The following is a 14,755-nucleotide window of genomic DNA, read 5'->3' on the forward strand; positions in this document are numbered from 1 at the left end:
TCAGGCTGACACGGCGTTCAGGATCTGGCAGAGCAGAGCTCTGCCGGTCCCACCTACCTTCTGCCCTGCTTCCTCCCCCACCCCTAGAGATTGCACTGCCACCTGGCGGTTTCACTTACCCCCCCCCCCGTGGCAATGCTTCCTCCTGCTTGTGCTGGGCCCAGCATCTGACTGGTGCAGGCCCAGCACCAATGCTCCCTGCTCTCCTGGTGCTGTAAATGTGCTTTAGAGTACATTTATGGCACACAGCATCGGTACTAGGGCTCTGTGCCAGCGCTAGGAGGGTTCAGGTTTGGTCCCTTAGAACCCAAACCTGTGGTTTGGCAGCACAGAGCTGTGCTGCCAACCACAGTTGCAAACGTGCCATAAGGCACGTTTGTGGGGCTCCCACCAGTGCTAGCACAGCACTGCCTGGTTGCCCAGCTTCCACAGCTCGGTCTCCTGGAGAGAGGGTGGAGGGAGGCGTGTCGGGGAGGGAGGAGGAGGATCTGCGGAGCTCTGCTCAGCAGGATCCAAGGCACTCGTGCAGGGCTGTGCACCCTACACGAGCACCTTTACCTTACCGCCCAGCTTTTGGTTGGCGGTAAAGTGAGTAGCCCCATTGTGGGGCTGCTTACCTTACTTGGGGGAAGGGGACGAGCATCCCCTTCTCCTGAGGCACCTCCCGTGGTAGTGCAGGTGGCGTAGGATTCGGCAGTAGCCCTTCTCGGTGCCGCGAAGCCTGGGCACTTCAGGCAGCTCAGGATTGGGCTGCCCATCTCTAATGCTGCTTTCCTCTACTCTTCACAGTTCCCTGTTGTTATCCATGAGTTCATGCTGTCACCAGTAGGGCTCATCCGCTGTGTTCCTCTTATGTCTTCTGAGCTGCTAGTGAAACGCTGTGGATCACTGGAATTCTAGGTTGTTTCCCATTCCAAGCTGCTCTCTTTTGGTGTTTCCAAAACTGAGTGAAGGAAGAAGGGGAAAAGTGCAGCATCTAGTGCAGGGGAGTCAAAGGCATTTCATACAGCAGGCCAAATAGCATTCATGATGTCTGCTGAGGGTCAGAAGTGATGGTGTTATTAGGCAGGAAGTGATGTCATTAAACAGGTCAAAACCAAAAATAAGCATTCTGTTCTAGTGTAGGAACTCATTATTTGCAAATGACAGAAGAGAAATACACAAATCTTGATCATCTTTCAAGATACAGGAGAGCCCAATTATCATGCTGGTTGTCCCTTCAGCAGTGACACTTCAGCATTGCTCAGCAGCTAAGAGTCCAAGGGCCAAATATAAAGCTGCTGCGGGCCACATCCAGCCCCCCTGGCCTTATGTTTGATAGCCCTGTCTCCCTTACTCAATTTGCCACCACTTCCTGGTCCAACTGAGATACTGGGTAATTGGTAGCCTTCCTAGTTTTCCAACAAAGGTTAGGAAGACAAGGCAGAAGGAGGTTGCCTTGGGGAAGCCCTCCATCCCTGACTCACAAAGACCCAACTGTCCCTGCTTCCAGCCACTCACTCTGCTGCAAAGGCAGAAGATCAGGGACCAGAACAAGACAGGGGTAGGGTGGCTGTTCAGGCCTCTGCTCCTCCCTTCTTCTGGACCCCATCCTGCCCCGTCTGTTCAAAAAGCAGGGCAGGCAGCTAGGAATGGGGGGGGGGGGAGCCTGGTGATGGCAATTGCCACCACTGCCAAAAAGGAAGAAAGGGAAGGGGGAGCCAGAAAGAAAAGGATGAAAAAAGCAGGTGAACCTATCAGAGGCTTTTGTGCACATACTTCTCTCAGTATAGCACGTGGAATGCCACAATGGCAGAGAAAAACCTCAGGTTCTACTCTCACAGAATACCTTATCTCTGCTCATCTGACTGAGTGAGCCAGCAGAATCAGGAGTCTCAACAGAAGGTGAGTCACAATTGGCCATTGTTCTGCTTGAGCCTCAATGTTATATTTATTTGTACTGCTTTAAATCTACGTTAAGCCTACCTAAACCTATTCACACTGATATGGCTGCAAGCAGAAGTACTGTAGGAACCAAAAAAACCCCTACTTTAGTTGAGTCTTCTTACCTGAATCATGAATAGAGTGATTTGGAAAAATAGTAGAATTAACAGTACCAGTTCCTCAGCCTCCCCCCATCAAGCCCTAGCTGAGCAGCCATGCCACCCACATACATGGGCCCTTCTCAGCTGGCCCAGATAGATCCTATGGTGAGCTAGGATGGGCATTTGGCTCATGTTGTCTCAAGTCGTGCAAAAACACTGTTTAGGGCCAGTGGCTTGACAAAAGAGTCAGGACCCAAAATGCCTCGAGTCCAACTTGCTTACTTACACACCTCACTACCACCCTTTTTCTGTACATTTTTTCTCAAGGACTCATGACTCAAAGGACTTGAAATTTTTTCAAGTCAAGTCATGGCGGGTGCATGCTTTGATTGATTGCGGTTGATTGATTGATACTCCGCCTTTCTCCCCGAAGGGCACCCAAGGCAGCTGACAAACAATACATAAAAGAACAATATAAAATACAAATAAAAATATTATAAAAACAATAAAAAAAACTATGCTATGATTTGCGAGTCAAGTTGTGGGGTTACTAAATCATGACTCAACTCACCACTAAGAATCAGTGACTGGAGCACATCCCTGTGGGAAGCATCCCTGGGTGTGGGCCTCTTAATCTTCTGTTCTATCCTCTGCCTTTCCAGTCCCAGGTCTTGCAGTGGCATCGTACTCTAGCAGGAGGAGGAGGAGCTGGAGCCCCCCCCACCACCATATCCTGAACTACCTAAAGGAGCAATTGTTCCCTGCTGGACTGGATAGGTATAGGGCACGCTTATCTACTCCAATATTTTCCAGCAGCCCAGATGCCAGCTGAGGAGCTTGTGTAAGTGGCTGTGGGGGCAATGGCAGCCCCCTAGTTGGTGATCTAGCCCCCCTGCTGCCATGTGCTCGTGGGCTCAATCTGGTCCCACTGCTGCTTGCTGCTGTGGCTTCCCTGTCAGGCCACACTGACTAGGCATGCATGGAGGGCAAGCAACTATGGCAGCAGGCAGGTGATACGGGATGTGAGGGCCAGGGCCAGGTCATGCAGGTTCTGTGCCAAGAGAACATTCTTGTAATCATGGCACTGGACTGAGAAGAGGAGGTGCATCAGAAGCAGGCCCTGGTAGATGTCATTGCCCTGCTATGGTAACCATAGTCTTTCGAGACTGAAGGTTGCCAATACAATACAATACAAAGCTATGGTAACCACCTCTTGGGCATCCTGGCCAGGGTGCAGAATAGGGCAGCAGCTGCAGGCATGACCATCCACAATAGTACCCTGCAGGTGGGGTTAGTGCTCAACACCTGTGTCTACGGACCTCTGGTTGCAGAGCCAGTAGGTTGGGCCCTCCCATATTTTTCCTTGCCTCTGATCCCTTCCTCCTCCCCTACTCCCCTCATGAACCCCACGTGCAACCTCTCCGTAGCATGGGGATGGCAACACTTGCTGCAGGTGGTTTGGTAATGTGCTTTTGTTCTCAGGCATTAGTGTCTGCCAAAGTGTTGATGCCATATGGGTGTCCCTGCAGCAAGTGGTTAATGCACAGGGTGTCTTGTGTGTAAGCCTCCTTGTTTCTGTGTGATAAAATGTTCTGTATATACACAAGTTCAGAGTTTGTTTCTGAATGCAGTATGGGTGTTAATAGCCTGTGCCCATGGGTTAAGCTGTCATGTTGCTCAGTGACATTGATTACACCTTCATTGGTTGCTTGGCTATCTGATGCTGCACTTGCCAAGCAGGCATGGGTGGGTTGCCAGGTATGTCTGGACTGGTTGCTCTCTGTTGGCAACCTTCAGTCTCGAGAGACTATGGTATTGCGCTCTGAAAGGTGGTTTTGGAACATCGTCTAGTGTGGCTGAAAGGCCAATTCGGGAGTGACAATCCCTTCCACAACAGGAGCAAGTGCAGTCTGTCCCTGGTCTGTCTCCCTGGCTATGGGCCTTCCTTCTTTGCCTCTTAGCCTCAGACTGTTGGCCAAGTGTCTCTTCAAACTGGGAAAGGCCATGCTGCACAGCCTGCCTCCAAGCGGGCCGCTCAGAGGCCAGGGTTTCCCACTTGTTGAGGTCCACTCCTAAGGCCTTCAGATCCCTCTTGCAGATGTCCTTGTATTGCAGCTGTGGTCTACCTGTAGGGCGCTTTCCTTGCACGAGTTCTCCATAGAGGAGATCCTTTGGGATCCAGCCATCATCCATTCTCACAACATGACCGAGCCAACGCAGGCGTCTCTGTTTCAGCAGTGCATACATGCTAGGGATTCCAGCACGTTCCAGGACTGTGTTGTTAGGAACTTTGTCCTGCCAGGTGATGCCGAGAATGCGTTGGAGGCAGCGCATCTGGAAAGCGTTCAGTTTCCTCTCCTGTTGTGAGCGAAGATTCCATGACTCGCTGCAGTACAGAAGTGTACTCAGGACGCAAGCTCTGTAGACCTGGATCTTGGTATGTTCCGTCAGCTTCTTGTTGGACCAGACTCTCTTTGTGAGTCTGGAAAACGTGGTAGCTGCTATACCAATGCGCTTGTTTAGCTCAGTATCGAGAGAAAGAGTGTCAGAGATCGTTGAGCCAAGGTACACAAAGTCATGGACAACCTCCAGTTCATGCGCAGAGATTGTAATGCAGGGAGGTGAGTCCACATCCTGAACCATGACCTGTGTTTTCATAAGGCTGATCGTCAGTCCAAAATCTTGGCAGGCCTTGCTAAAACGATCCATGAGCTGCTGGAGATCTTTGGCAGAGTGGGTAGTGACAGCTGCATCATTGGCAAAGAGGAAGTCACGCAGACATTTCAGCTGGACTTTGCTCTCAGTCTGGAGAGGTTGAAGAGCTTTCCGTCTGATCTGGTCCGGAGATAGCAGCTGACACAGGCAACATCAAGGGGATGTATGATGGTATCAAGCAGGCCCTAGGTCCAACACAGAAGAAAATTGCCCCTCTGAAGTCTGCCACAGGCAAGGTCATTAGGATTGGACGCAGCAGATGGAACGCTGGGTGCAGCACTACTCTGAGCTATATTCCAGAGAAAATGTAGTCACGGAAGAAGCGCTGAACAACATTGAGTGCCTGCCTGTGCTGGAGGAGCTTGACAGTGAACCAACCCTAGAAGAACTTCACGTGGCCCTGGACTCCCTTGCCTTCGGCAAGGCACCTGGAAAAGACAGCATCCCTGCTGAAGTCCTAAAGTGCTGCAAAGAGATCATCGTCACTGAGCTGCATGAAATCCTCTGTCTCTGCTGGAGAGAAGGTGGAGTACCTCAAGACATGAGGGATGCAAACATCATCACGCTGTACAAGAACAAAGGTGACAGGTGTGACTGCAATAACTACCGTGGCATCTCTCTCCTTAGCGTTGTAGGAAAGTTGTTTGCCCGAGTTGCACTAAAGAGGCTCCAGGTACTTGCAGAGAGCGTTTATCCAGAATCACAGTGCGGATTCCGAGCCAACAGGTCCACCACTGATATGGTATTCTCCCTTAGACAACTGCAGGAGAAATGCAGGGAACAGCGACAGCCACTCTTTATAGCCTTCATAGATCTCACGAAGGCCTTCGACCTGGTCAGCAGGGATGGCCTCTTCAAGATTCTCCCCAAGATTGGATGTCCACCCAGGCTCCTCAGCATCATCCGATCCTTCCACAAGGACACGAAGGGCACTGTTGTCTTCAATGGCTCCACATCAGACCCCTTTCACATCCGAAGCGGTGTGAAGCAGGGCTGTGTTCTTGCACCAACCTTGTTTGGGATTTTCTTCGCTGTCCTGCTGAAGCACGCCTTTGGAACAGCAACAGAAGGCATCTATCTCCGGACCAGATCAGACAGATTGGTTGCTAACCAGCCACTAAATGTGCATACCTCTGTTGCTGCACCAGTGCAGTTCTTGCAGCAATCTGCTATACTACAAGGTACTTGTTGGTCATTTAGTTTGCTTACTTACAATGGCAGCCCATGACTTGCTCTCCGTGCATAGGATATAGTGCCACTTGCTACATATCATATGCCAGATGCTGTAAGGGCACAATCCTAACCAGGTCTACTCAGAAGTAAGTCTTACTGTGTTCAATGGAACTTACTCCCAGGAAAGTAATGTTAGGATTGCAGCCTAAGTGTCCATGTAACATTAATCTGGAGTTTTGTAACTTTTCACAGTTTTCACAAACAGTGGCAAATTTTCAAATCTTTGAGGTTGCTAGCTACAAGACCTGGACTGTAAAGAAACACGATCAACAGAAAATAAACGATTTTGCCACCTGCTGTCTACGTAAAATAATGAAAGTTAGGTTATGGCAGCGATGGAGAAATAAAGATTTATGGACCCAAGCAGATGGGAAACCACCTTCAGGGCAGATTTTAAAATCTAGGTTGCGCTGATTTGCCCATATACTGCTCATGAACAACCCCCATCTAGCCAAGCAAGTATATGATGCCAAAAGTAGTGGAGGAAGACCAAAGAAGAGGGCTTAATAACATCCTAGAGCAGGGGTCTCTAAACTTTTAAGCCAGAGGGCCACATCAAATATCTGGCATGGTGTCAAGGGCTGGAAAAATAAATAAATTTTAAATTTAAATTAATACATTAGAAAGCCTCAGAAAGCCTAAGATCTTCAGGCAGTCCAAAAACATCACTCCTGGTTTTTCAGGAAAACCAGGAAGTGGTGCTTTTAGGCCTTTAGAAGGCATTGTAAGTGGAGGCACATGGTCTCCCTGGCCCTCAGAACACCAGACACAATTGCAGCACAGCTCTGGTCAAATGTGGTTGCTGAGGGCTGCATCTGGCCCCCGGGCCAGAGTTTGGAGACCCCTGTCCTGGGGCAACATTTCTCAACACTGCTCCCCAGATGCACCACTTGCTGCCGTGCTGTCCTTGGAGGTTAGCACCAGAAGTAACTGACAATAATGTCATCACCAGTTACTTCCGGCGGTACCTCCGAGGACTGCATTGGTACGTCGGAGGCATTACTTCCGGGTTCGGAGACCACGTCGGGAGCTTCCAAGGTCAATAAGAGGGTCAGGGTGGGCGGGGGTGAGCTTTTTATTGCACTTGAAACCGTGCACGAGGGCTCTTGGGCTTCCTATCACAGCTGGAAGCTCCCACTGCGGTCTCACTCTGGGCAGTGGGTGCTGCGCGTACCACCCAACACCGCCCAGCATGCCACCGGTTGTCCTAGAGGACTTGAGACACGCAAGACGTGGCACGCCACCTGCCACAAGAGTTCATCAAGATGGCTTATGGTCACTGGAGTCGCACATTCCATGGCAGTGGACAACACGCAGAGAGAGATGTCACCAGTGTAGTTGCTACTAACAGAGAAGAGCCTTTCCAAGTAAGGTGGTGGGTGACAGCCCCAACCCAGTCCCAGCCCTGCCTCCACTGCCCTGACAAAGGCTCTGCTTCCCCTGCAGGTGATCTCCTGCGATGACCAGTCCACAGCTGGCTCAGAGCACGCGACATGGAACGACCCCACCCAACTATGAACGTTCCAAGCGCTGCCACGCCCATCGCGAACATTCGAAGGTGCCTGTCAGTCACCGCTCAGGCAAAAGCCACGCCCCCTTGGCAGCCAACAAAGGGAAGGGCGTGGCTTACATCGGCGGGGCGTGGCTTCGAGGACCATAGAGAAATGGACAGGCTAGAGTTCCCAGTCACCTGAACACTTATGAGAACTTCCGGTCCACCATTCTAAATCTCATTTCTCGCCCCCGCTGCAAGAGTTTAACCAGCGAGTCCTGCGGGATAGAGCGGCCTGGCTACGCTGCCCATCGCATGTCGCGGCCGATGTCGGTTTTTTTTAACCGGGCTGGGCTCGGAGCGCAAAACCCCGCCCATCACGTGGTTCGGGTGGCACCATCGGGCCCGTGCCCCTCCCCTGCGATACGGCGGCCGGGGTCACGTGGCGGCACGAGGCGCGGCCGGCGATTGGGCGGCGGTTGAGAGAAGCGCGAGGACGCCGCAGCCGAGCCGCGGTGGCCGCTGGGAAGGCGGTGTCGGCGGCTCTGGGCTCCCACTGTGGCGAGCGGAGGGACGATGAGACGGCGCTGCGGTCACCGTGGCCGGGGCGGCGGCAACGACAGCGGCCTCCTCCTTCGCCTATAGCCGCCTCAGCCCGGCCCGGGCGGCGTCAGCGCGGCCACCATGGGCAACACCGTCACCTGCTGCGTCTCTCCCGGCGCTAGCCCCAAGCTCGGCCGCGGCTCGGCGCCGGCAGCCGCCCTCGCAGGAGCGGGAGCAGGAGGGGGCGGCGCTGGCGCGGGGGCGGCGCCGGTTCCCCCCGGGCGCCATCGGAGGGGGGCCGCCTACCGGGAGGCCACCGAGGCGGAGTCCGGGGACTCAGATCCCGGCGGGGGCGGCCCCCACTTGCAACACATCAGCGACCGCGAGTTCCCGGATGGTGAGTGGTGGGCGAGCTGGGGTGGGCGGATCCGATCCGATTCTGTGCCTGTCTACTCGGAAGGAAGTCCCATTGGAGTCAGTGGGGCTTGCTGCCAAGTAGGTGTGGACGGGATGGCAGTCTGTGAACCCAATGCTGTGCCTGTCTACTGGGAGGTAAGTCCCATTGGAATCAATGGAGCTTACTCCCAGGAAAGTGAGGAAGGGATTGCAGCCTAAGAGCCCAATCCTGTGCCTGTCTACTCGGAAGCAAGTCCCATTAGAGTCAATTGCACTTACTCCCTAGAAAATAAGGATAGGAGTGCAGCTTCAGTCTGTCAGTGGCTGCTAAAGCTGAGGGTGTGGGAACAGATAGGCTGGGTGTTCCCGAAGAGAGGCTTCTCTCAGCCAGGGGAGGAGAGGCAGTGGGAGGAAGCTGGTCAGCAAAAGTCCTTCCCTTGATCCCAGTAGACTTGCAGAAATACTTGCAAAAGGATGTTCATTCGGCACACTACAGCAGTGATCTGCTGTAGTTTTTCAACTCACAACGCACTGACAAGGTGCTAAAAGTGGCAAGGCACACCATCAGTTTTTTGTCAAAAGCACACCATGCTGTTGGGTGGGGGGGACTCACATCTCCCAATGGCCCTACTAATAAATGACCCTCTGCCAAACTCCCACAGCACATCTGCAGACCTTTCACAGCCCACCAGCGTGCCATGGCACAGTGGTTGAAAATGGCTGCTCTATAGAAAAGAAATTGAGAAAGTGGCAAAGGAGGTTGTGAGAGGAGGAGATTCCCCGTGATAGGAGTGTGTTGTCTCCTCCCCACGTCTCGGTGCAGGAGGTGCCCGGATACTTATAGATTACCTCTTATCCAGACTATTCTAAAATCCAGACATTTTGTCCAAGACATTTTTAAACTTTCTGTAATATGAACCCTCGAAGGTCTCGTGCTCATTCTCACATACAGTGTAGATACAGGCTTTAAGTTCTGCTCTCTGCTCTGTGTACCTGTTCAGACTCTGTTGAAAAATATCAGAGGCCAGTAGACACCCATGTTGGTAACAGTGAAAAGAGCAAGAGGAAGCATTTCTCATTATGTTTATGTAGTTATTCCAAAATCCAGTGAAATCTGAATTCCAGGCACCTTCCCATCCCAAGCAGTTTGGATAAGGGATAATCAACTTGTAGTTGGGTTCTGCATCCCTGGCATCTGTCTTGCATTGGGTACATCAGCACTGGCTTATTGTTGGAACTATTGCTGGATTCTCTTGCCACATCTGTACAGTTTGAATGGTAACTTGGTGGTAAATTGCTGCTATAAGATTCAGTAGTTTATGTTTGAATAAACCTGTCCGCAAACTCCTGCATTTGTCGTGCTTCCCTAAAACATGGGGAATGTAGAAATACTGCTGTTCTTTTAATGAGTGCAAAGCTGAGAAGCAGTGGGTTAAGTTCAGCTGAAAACGTATACACAGGACTTCACTGCTGAAGTTAATAAACTATTGTTGCTTGAAATGATAAGCATGAGTATATCCTTTTCAAGGAAGGAAAGAATTGATCATAACAAACAGTCCAGCAGAGCAAATGGGGAACTTGTTTCCTTATCTCTCTTTGGTGTTTACACAGTTTCCACTCTAAATTGAAAGAGATTAAAATGTCAACTCTACAGTGTTGTTACCTGTTCATATCCAAATGGTGGTGATCAGTTAAACTATGCTGCTTCATTGTGATTTGTGCACCTTGTGGGATGATACATATAATCTTGGGATCTGGTGCCTCCCATACTTTTGACCACACTTATGTGTATTCTGGCACATGTCTGGAAAATGTCCATCTGTTTTGTCAAGAAAGCTTAAAGGCACAAAAAGCAATCACGGTTGCTGTAAAATTAGATGTGATCAACTGCCTTCAGGAAGGAGATATGTATCTGATGTTGCCTGCAGGGTTGGTTTAAGTGGGTGTACAATTCATACCATTCAAGACTGCGCTGAGAAGATAGCATGCTCAATCAGGGACATGTGCAAGTTTCAAGAGAACCTTTTGAATTTTATGGCCATTATACCCAGAGGTTTTTACTATGTGTGCTAAAACTCTCTTGTGCTCAGAGTTCTATAATGGAATAGATTCCATGAATGAATGAAATGTATGTAGCATTTTCATACACTCTTACAGTAAAAATACTTGTAATTATGCTTTTTTGAGTTACTGCTTTTCATAAATATAATTTCCATGTAAAATGAGAAGTATTTGTGTAGTGTTCGGTATAATTGTAATCATAAATCTATATATGTTCAGATTTCAGAACTTTGGTGCAGAAACTTTATTCCTCTGGATCAGCATTTCTCAACATTTGTCCCCCAATGTACCACTTCACATGGTCCACATATTGAAAACACCACTGGAAGTAACTGGTGATGTCACTGCCAGTTACTTTTGGATTGGGAGGCCAGACACAACACAACCAACACCAATAAGAGGCTCAGGGCAGACAGGAGGGGTTGTTTGCACGCATCAAAAGTGCACACTGGATCTCTACTCACTGAGACTCCCACTGCTGTTAGTCATGTTCCATTGCTGGTCTTGCTGCCAGGTGGTGGTGATCTGGGGGTTCTGCATGTATCATTGGACACCACCTCAAGTATTGAGGTTGAGAAACACTGTTCTAGTAGCAGAGTTGCTCAACCCTGGCTACTCAGTTTTGAGACCCAAAGCAGAAGGGATACTGTGTCTCCTTCTATTTTAGTTATTTATTTTATTTACTGTATTTTTATCCTCTTTCTCCTTCCGAAGGTATCAGAAGATGCCTTCACCCTGAATCATATTCTGTTTGGTATTATGCTAAAGCCATTTCTTTTGTAAGCACTTGGGAATGTGAGAAATCATAATCTTGTCATTCTTCTGAAATCTAGACCAGTGGTTCCCAAACTTTTTAGAGGGCCTAGTGGTTGCTGCCTGACAAGGGGTGTGGCTAGAATGGTGATTGGGTAGCAGTGCTTCCCCCCCCCCAAACAGCAGCTTGTTTAATGCTTGATGTGCATAGCCTAATCTGCCCTGTCAGTTTCACAAACCACCAAAAATTGGATCATAACTGGGGGTCCTGGACCTACAGTTTGGGAACCACTGCTCTGGATTGTTCATCCATTCTCTTGCTAGGTATTAAGTCTTAATACCAGTAACCTACCTTAATACCTTAAGCTGCATGTAAACTAATAAAGCAGTGGAGATTGTGTGGTTCACTTAAAAACTAGAATACTGTATTCCAGTTAAGAGGTGTTTTGTTTAAGGAATTGTGGAACAAAACCAGTGTTCCAGTATCCCTTTAAAAGTAAAAGATGGCTATCAAGATAAGCTTTGAATGCTTTACCACAGAATTCCTTATCGAGAGGAAGGAAAAGGGTGGTGGAACATGCAGATTCTGGAAGCTGAGCACAGTGTGAAACTATTATGACTGGACAATGGCAAACTATATTCAAACCAAAAGGAAATTGACTTATGAGTGGTAAATTCAGATATCAGTAACCTACTTCCACCCAGCTCTTGTTCTGTACAGTATTCCAATCAAGTTTTAGTTACAGTATACTATATTTTTTGCTCCATAAGATGCACTTTTTCCCCCCAAAAAAGTGGGGGGCAAAGTGTGTGCGTCTTATGGAGCGAATACTGCAAAAAAAAAAAAAGAACTCCGCCCCAGCCCTGGCCCCGCCCCCTGCCAGCTAGCTCTGCTCTGCTTCCCCGGGCAGTCAGAGGCTACTCAGAAGTAAGTCACAGAGTCACTGGGGCTCACTCCCAGGAAAGCGTGGGTGGGGTGGCAGTCTCGCTGCCCAATCCTGTGCATGCCTACTCTGAAGTAAGTCCCATTAGAGTCAGGGGGGCTTACTCCCAGGAATGCCTCTCTCCCCCCCCCCAAGCCTGGAGTATCACAGCCTCTCTTTCCCCCCCACCCCAAGCCTGGAGCATCACAGCCTCTCTCTTTCCCCCCCCCCCAAAGCCTGGAGCATCACAGCTTCTCTTTCCCCCCCCCCAAGCCTGGAGCATCACAACTTCTCTGCAACACAAACACTTTTCCCCCTCTCTTACTCACACAGATGCTCTGCCCCCCCACACACACTCACACAGCAGGGGAGGGCCGCTTTCACTCACCTCATCCAGCATCTGAATGTAAGCCCCCCCCCCCATCACAAAGAAAAAACTGTCTCCTTGGTCAGAATGCCAGTGTTTGCTTATTGCACAAGCCCCAGGTAAGGCTAGGTTCTCACCATAAATCCAGAGGTTTGTTGTGTCTTGAGAATTCAAGTTGTGGTTGGACTTTCCACTTGTTAATTTGTATTGGAATCAGGAAGAACTGGCAAGGAGGTAGATGTGGTGTCAGCAGTGGCCCCTTTAAGGGTAAGGCCTGGGCATCCAGCAGAGTGTGCTGCACAGCTGCAGCCACTGGAAGGCAATAGGGCCCTCAGGGATATAAGGAGTACCTGAGGCAGAAAGGGTTTGTGGGTTTTGAAGGAGTGCAGGTTGGAGGTAGGAGAGAAGACTGACTGGGTTTATTGAATTTGGAATCTGACTGTGGATTGTGACTGGACTTGGATACCCTGATGGATTTGACTGACCTTGGACTGTAATTTGGCTTATTGGCTCTGGACTCTGATTTGGCAACTCTGATCGATGGGACTGATTTACTTGGCATCTGTGGACTGGAACTGGACTCACTTTTGCTTGCTGCACTGGTGAGTTGCACAAGGGGGACTGATCAGCCTTAAGTAGGCACAAGGCCCAGTGGATTGGGATTTGGCAGAACATCATTGTAGCAGAAAGATAATGTGATCCCCTATTTGTGTGCACCTGCTTTTGTGAGCTTCATAAATTCTGACTCTAGCGATGATGTGTTTTTGGGGTTTCCAGAAAACTAGAGTACTCAAACCTTTAAGTCTCTCCATTTGTTAATGACAGTGATAATGGTTCTTAATGCCACTGTTGACTGCTGTTCACTTTACATGGTTCAAATGTTGTTCTGTTATAGTTTATTAAATATTTTATTACACTGTTTGGTTCAGAATTTTTTTTCCTGTTTTCCTCCTCAAAAAACTAGGTGCGTCTTATGGAGCGAAAAATACGGTATTTGCCGCTTGAACTAGGGAAACTGTATTTAATGTGGATGTGCTGGTACAAGACTACTGCTGTAGGAAAAACTTGTTTGCCAACCTATTCAATTATATCCCTTCAGAAATGATTAGCAAATGGTTGTGATAGGTTCTGACATTACTTATACCCATCTTTGTGCAGTAAGTCCCCAACTTGCATTCTGGCTTTGTTTCTGAGTCTTGTTCAGAAGTCAGAACAGTCATAAGTTAGAGCAGCTGGCTGTTGCGGATTCAGCACTATCAGTTGTGGGAAAGCACCAGAACAGACAGGTGGGTTATGCTTATGTGAGGCTTGGCCATCCACACAACTCGATTATTTGTAACTTGGGCATCCAATATACTCAAATGTGTTGCACTAACTTTCTAGCTCCATCCCATTCATATAGGGTAACTTAACTTGGGAATTTGACAACATTGATTTGATTGCAGATAGGTGAAAGTCAGCTAAGTAGAAGGATAGAATATAATAAAAGGAGACTTATTGCTGTAGGAGCTTTCCCTGAACCCAGTCTCTTGACTGTTCAATCCCATACTCTGAAACTCTGCGGGCCCTAGCTCCAGCCATTATATACAGTAGCCATATGGTCACCTATAGAGCCCTGGCCCACTTAAAGAGGGCCACAGACTGAAAACTTGAGAAAGACATTTAGATTTATCTGTTCATGTTTTATCCTTGTTTGGGGGCAGGGGGGGCTAGAATCTGAAAACAAATCATAAGGGGAACAACTCAAAGAAGGTTGAGAATGGCTGCGCTAGACAAAAATAGTTGATTTCATGGGTTCTGCCCCAGCCAGTTCCCAAGAAGAAAAAATGTATTCCTGGGGGGCTTTATCTGTTAATGAAACCAATGAGTGTTGATCAGAGGGAAACCAAATTTTCCGTGTTTCCCTGATATCGACACTGCTTTCAACTACAGAGTGTATCTAGAAGAGCTTGAAGTCATGTTGAGGAAAGGGGCAGTGGCTTGTCCAATGAAAGATTTTGATTGTATTCCTGTCAAAAATGTAAAGGGGGAGTGGTCTCTTATGTTCATTCCTTCCCAGGAGGGAAGCAGAAGAATTGAATATCTCCCCCTTTTCCTTGTTGAAGCTTTCTCTATACTTTCTGTCTTGGGGAAAGCTTACAGCTATTGGATTTTTTTCATATCATACAAGCTTTTAGGAAACGAGGCAGCATTTTTGTCCATGTTGAAATATGTTATGCAAATTCTGTAATGATAAAGCAAATATCAG

At 48.9% G+C, this 14,755-nt stretch overlaps 1 protein-coding gene across 1 annotated transcript in view; it reads left to right on the forward strand.

Moving 5' to 3' along the window:
• The first annotated feature begins 7,853 nt into the window (after positions 1-7,853).
• Positions 7,854-14,755, forward strand: part of CCNYL1 (cyclin Y like 1) — a 31,612-nt gene continuing 24,710 nt past the window's right edge. The window contains exon 1 of the mRNA XM_066636702.1: positions 7,854-8,404. Within this exon, the coding sequence (XP_066492799.1) occupies positions 8,149-8,404 (256 nt within the window). The 5' untranslated portion in view covers positions 7,854-8,148. The remainder of the gene's footprint in view (positions 8,405-14,755) is intronic.

The sequence above is a fragment of the Tiliqua scincoides genome, chromosome 1, assembly GCF_035046505.1.
Source record: "Tiliqua scincoides isolate rTilSci1 chromosome 1, rTilSci1.hap2, whole genome shotgun sequence".
Taxonomy (NCBI): domain Eukaryota; kingdom Metazoa; phylum Chordata; class Lepidosauria; order Squamata; family Scincidae; genus Tiliqua; species Tiliqua scincoides.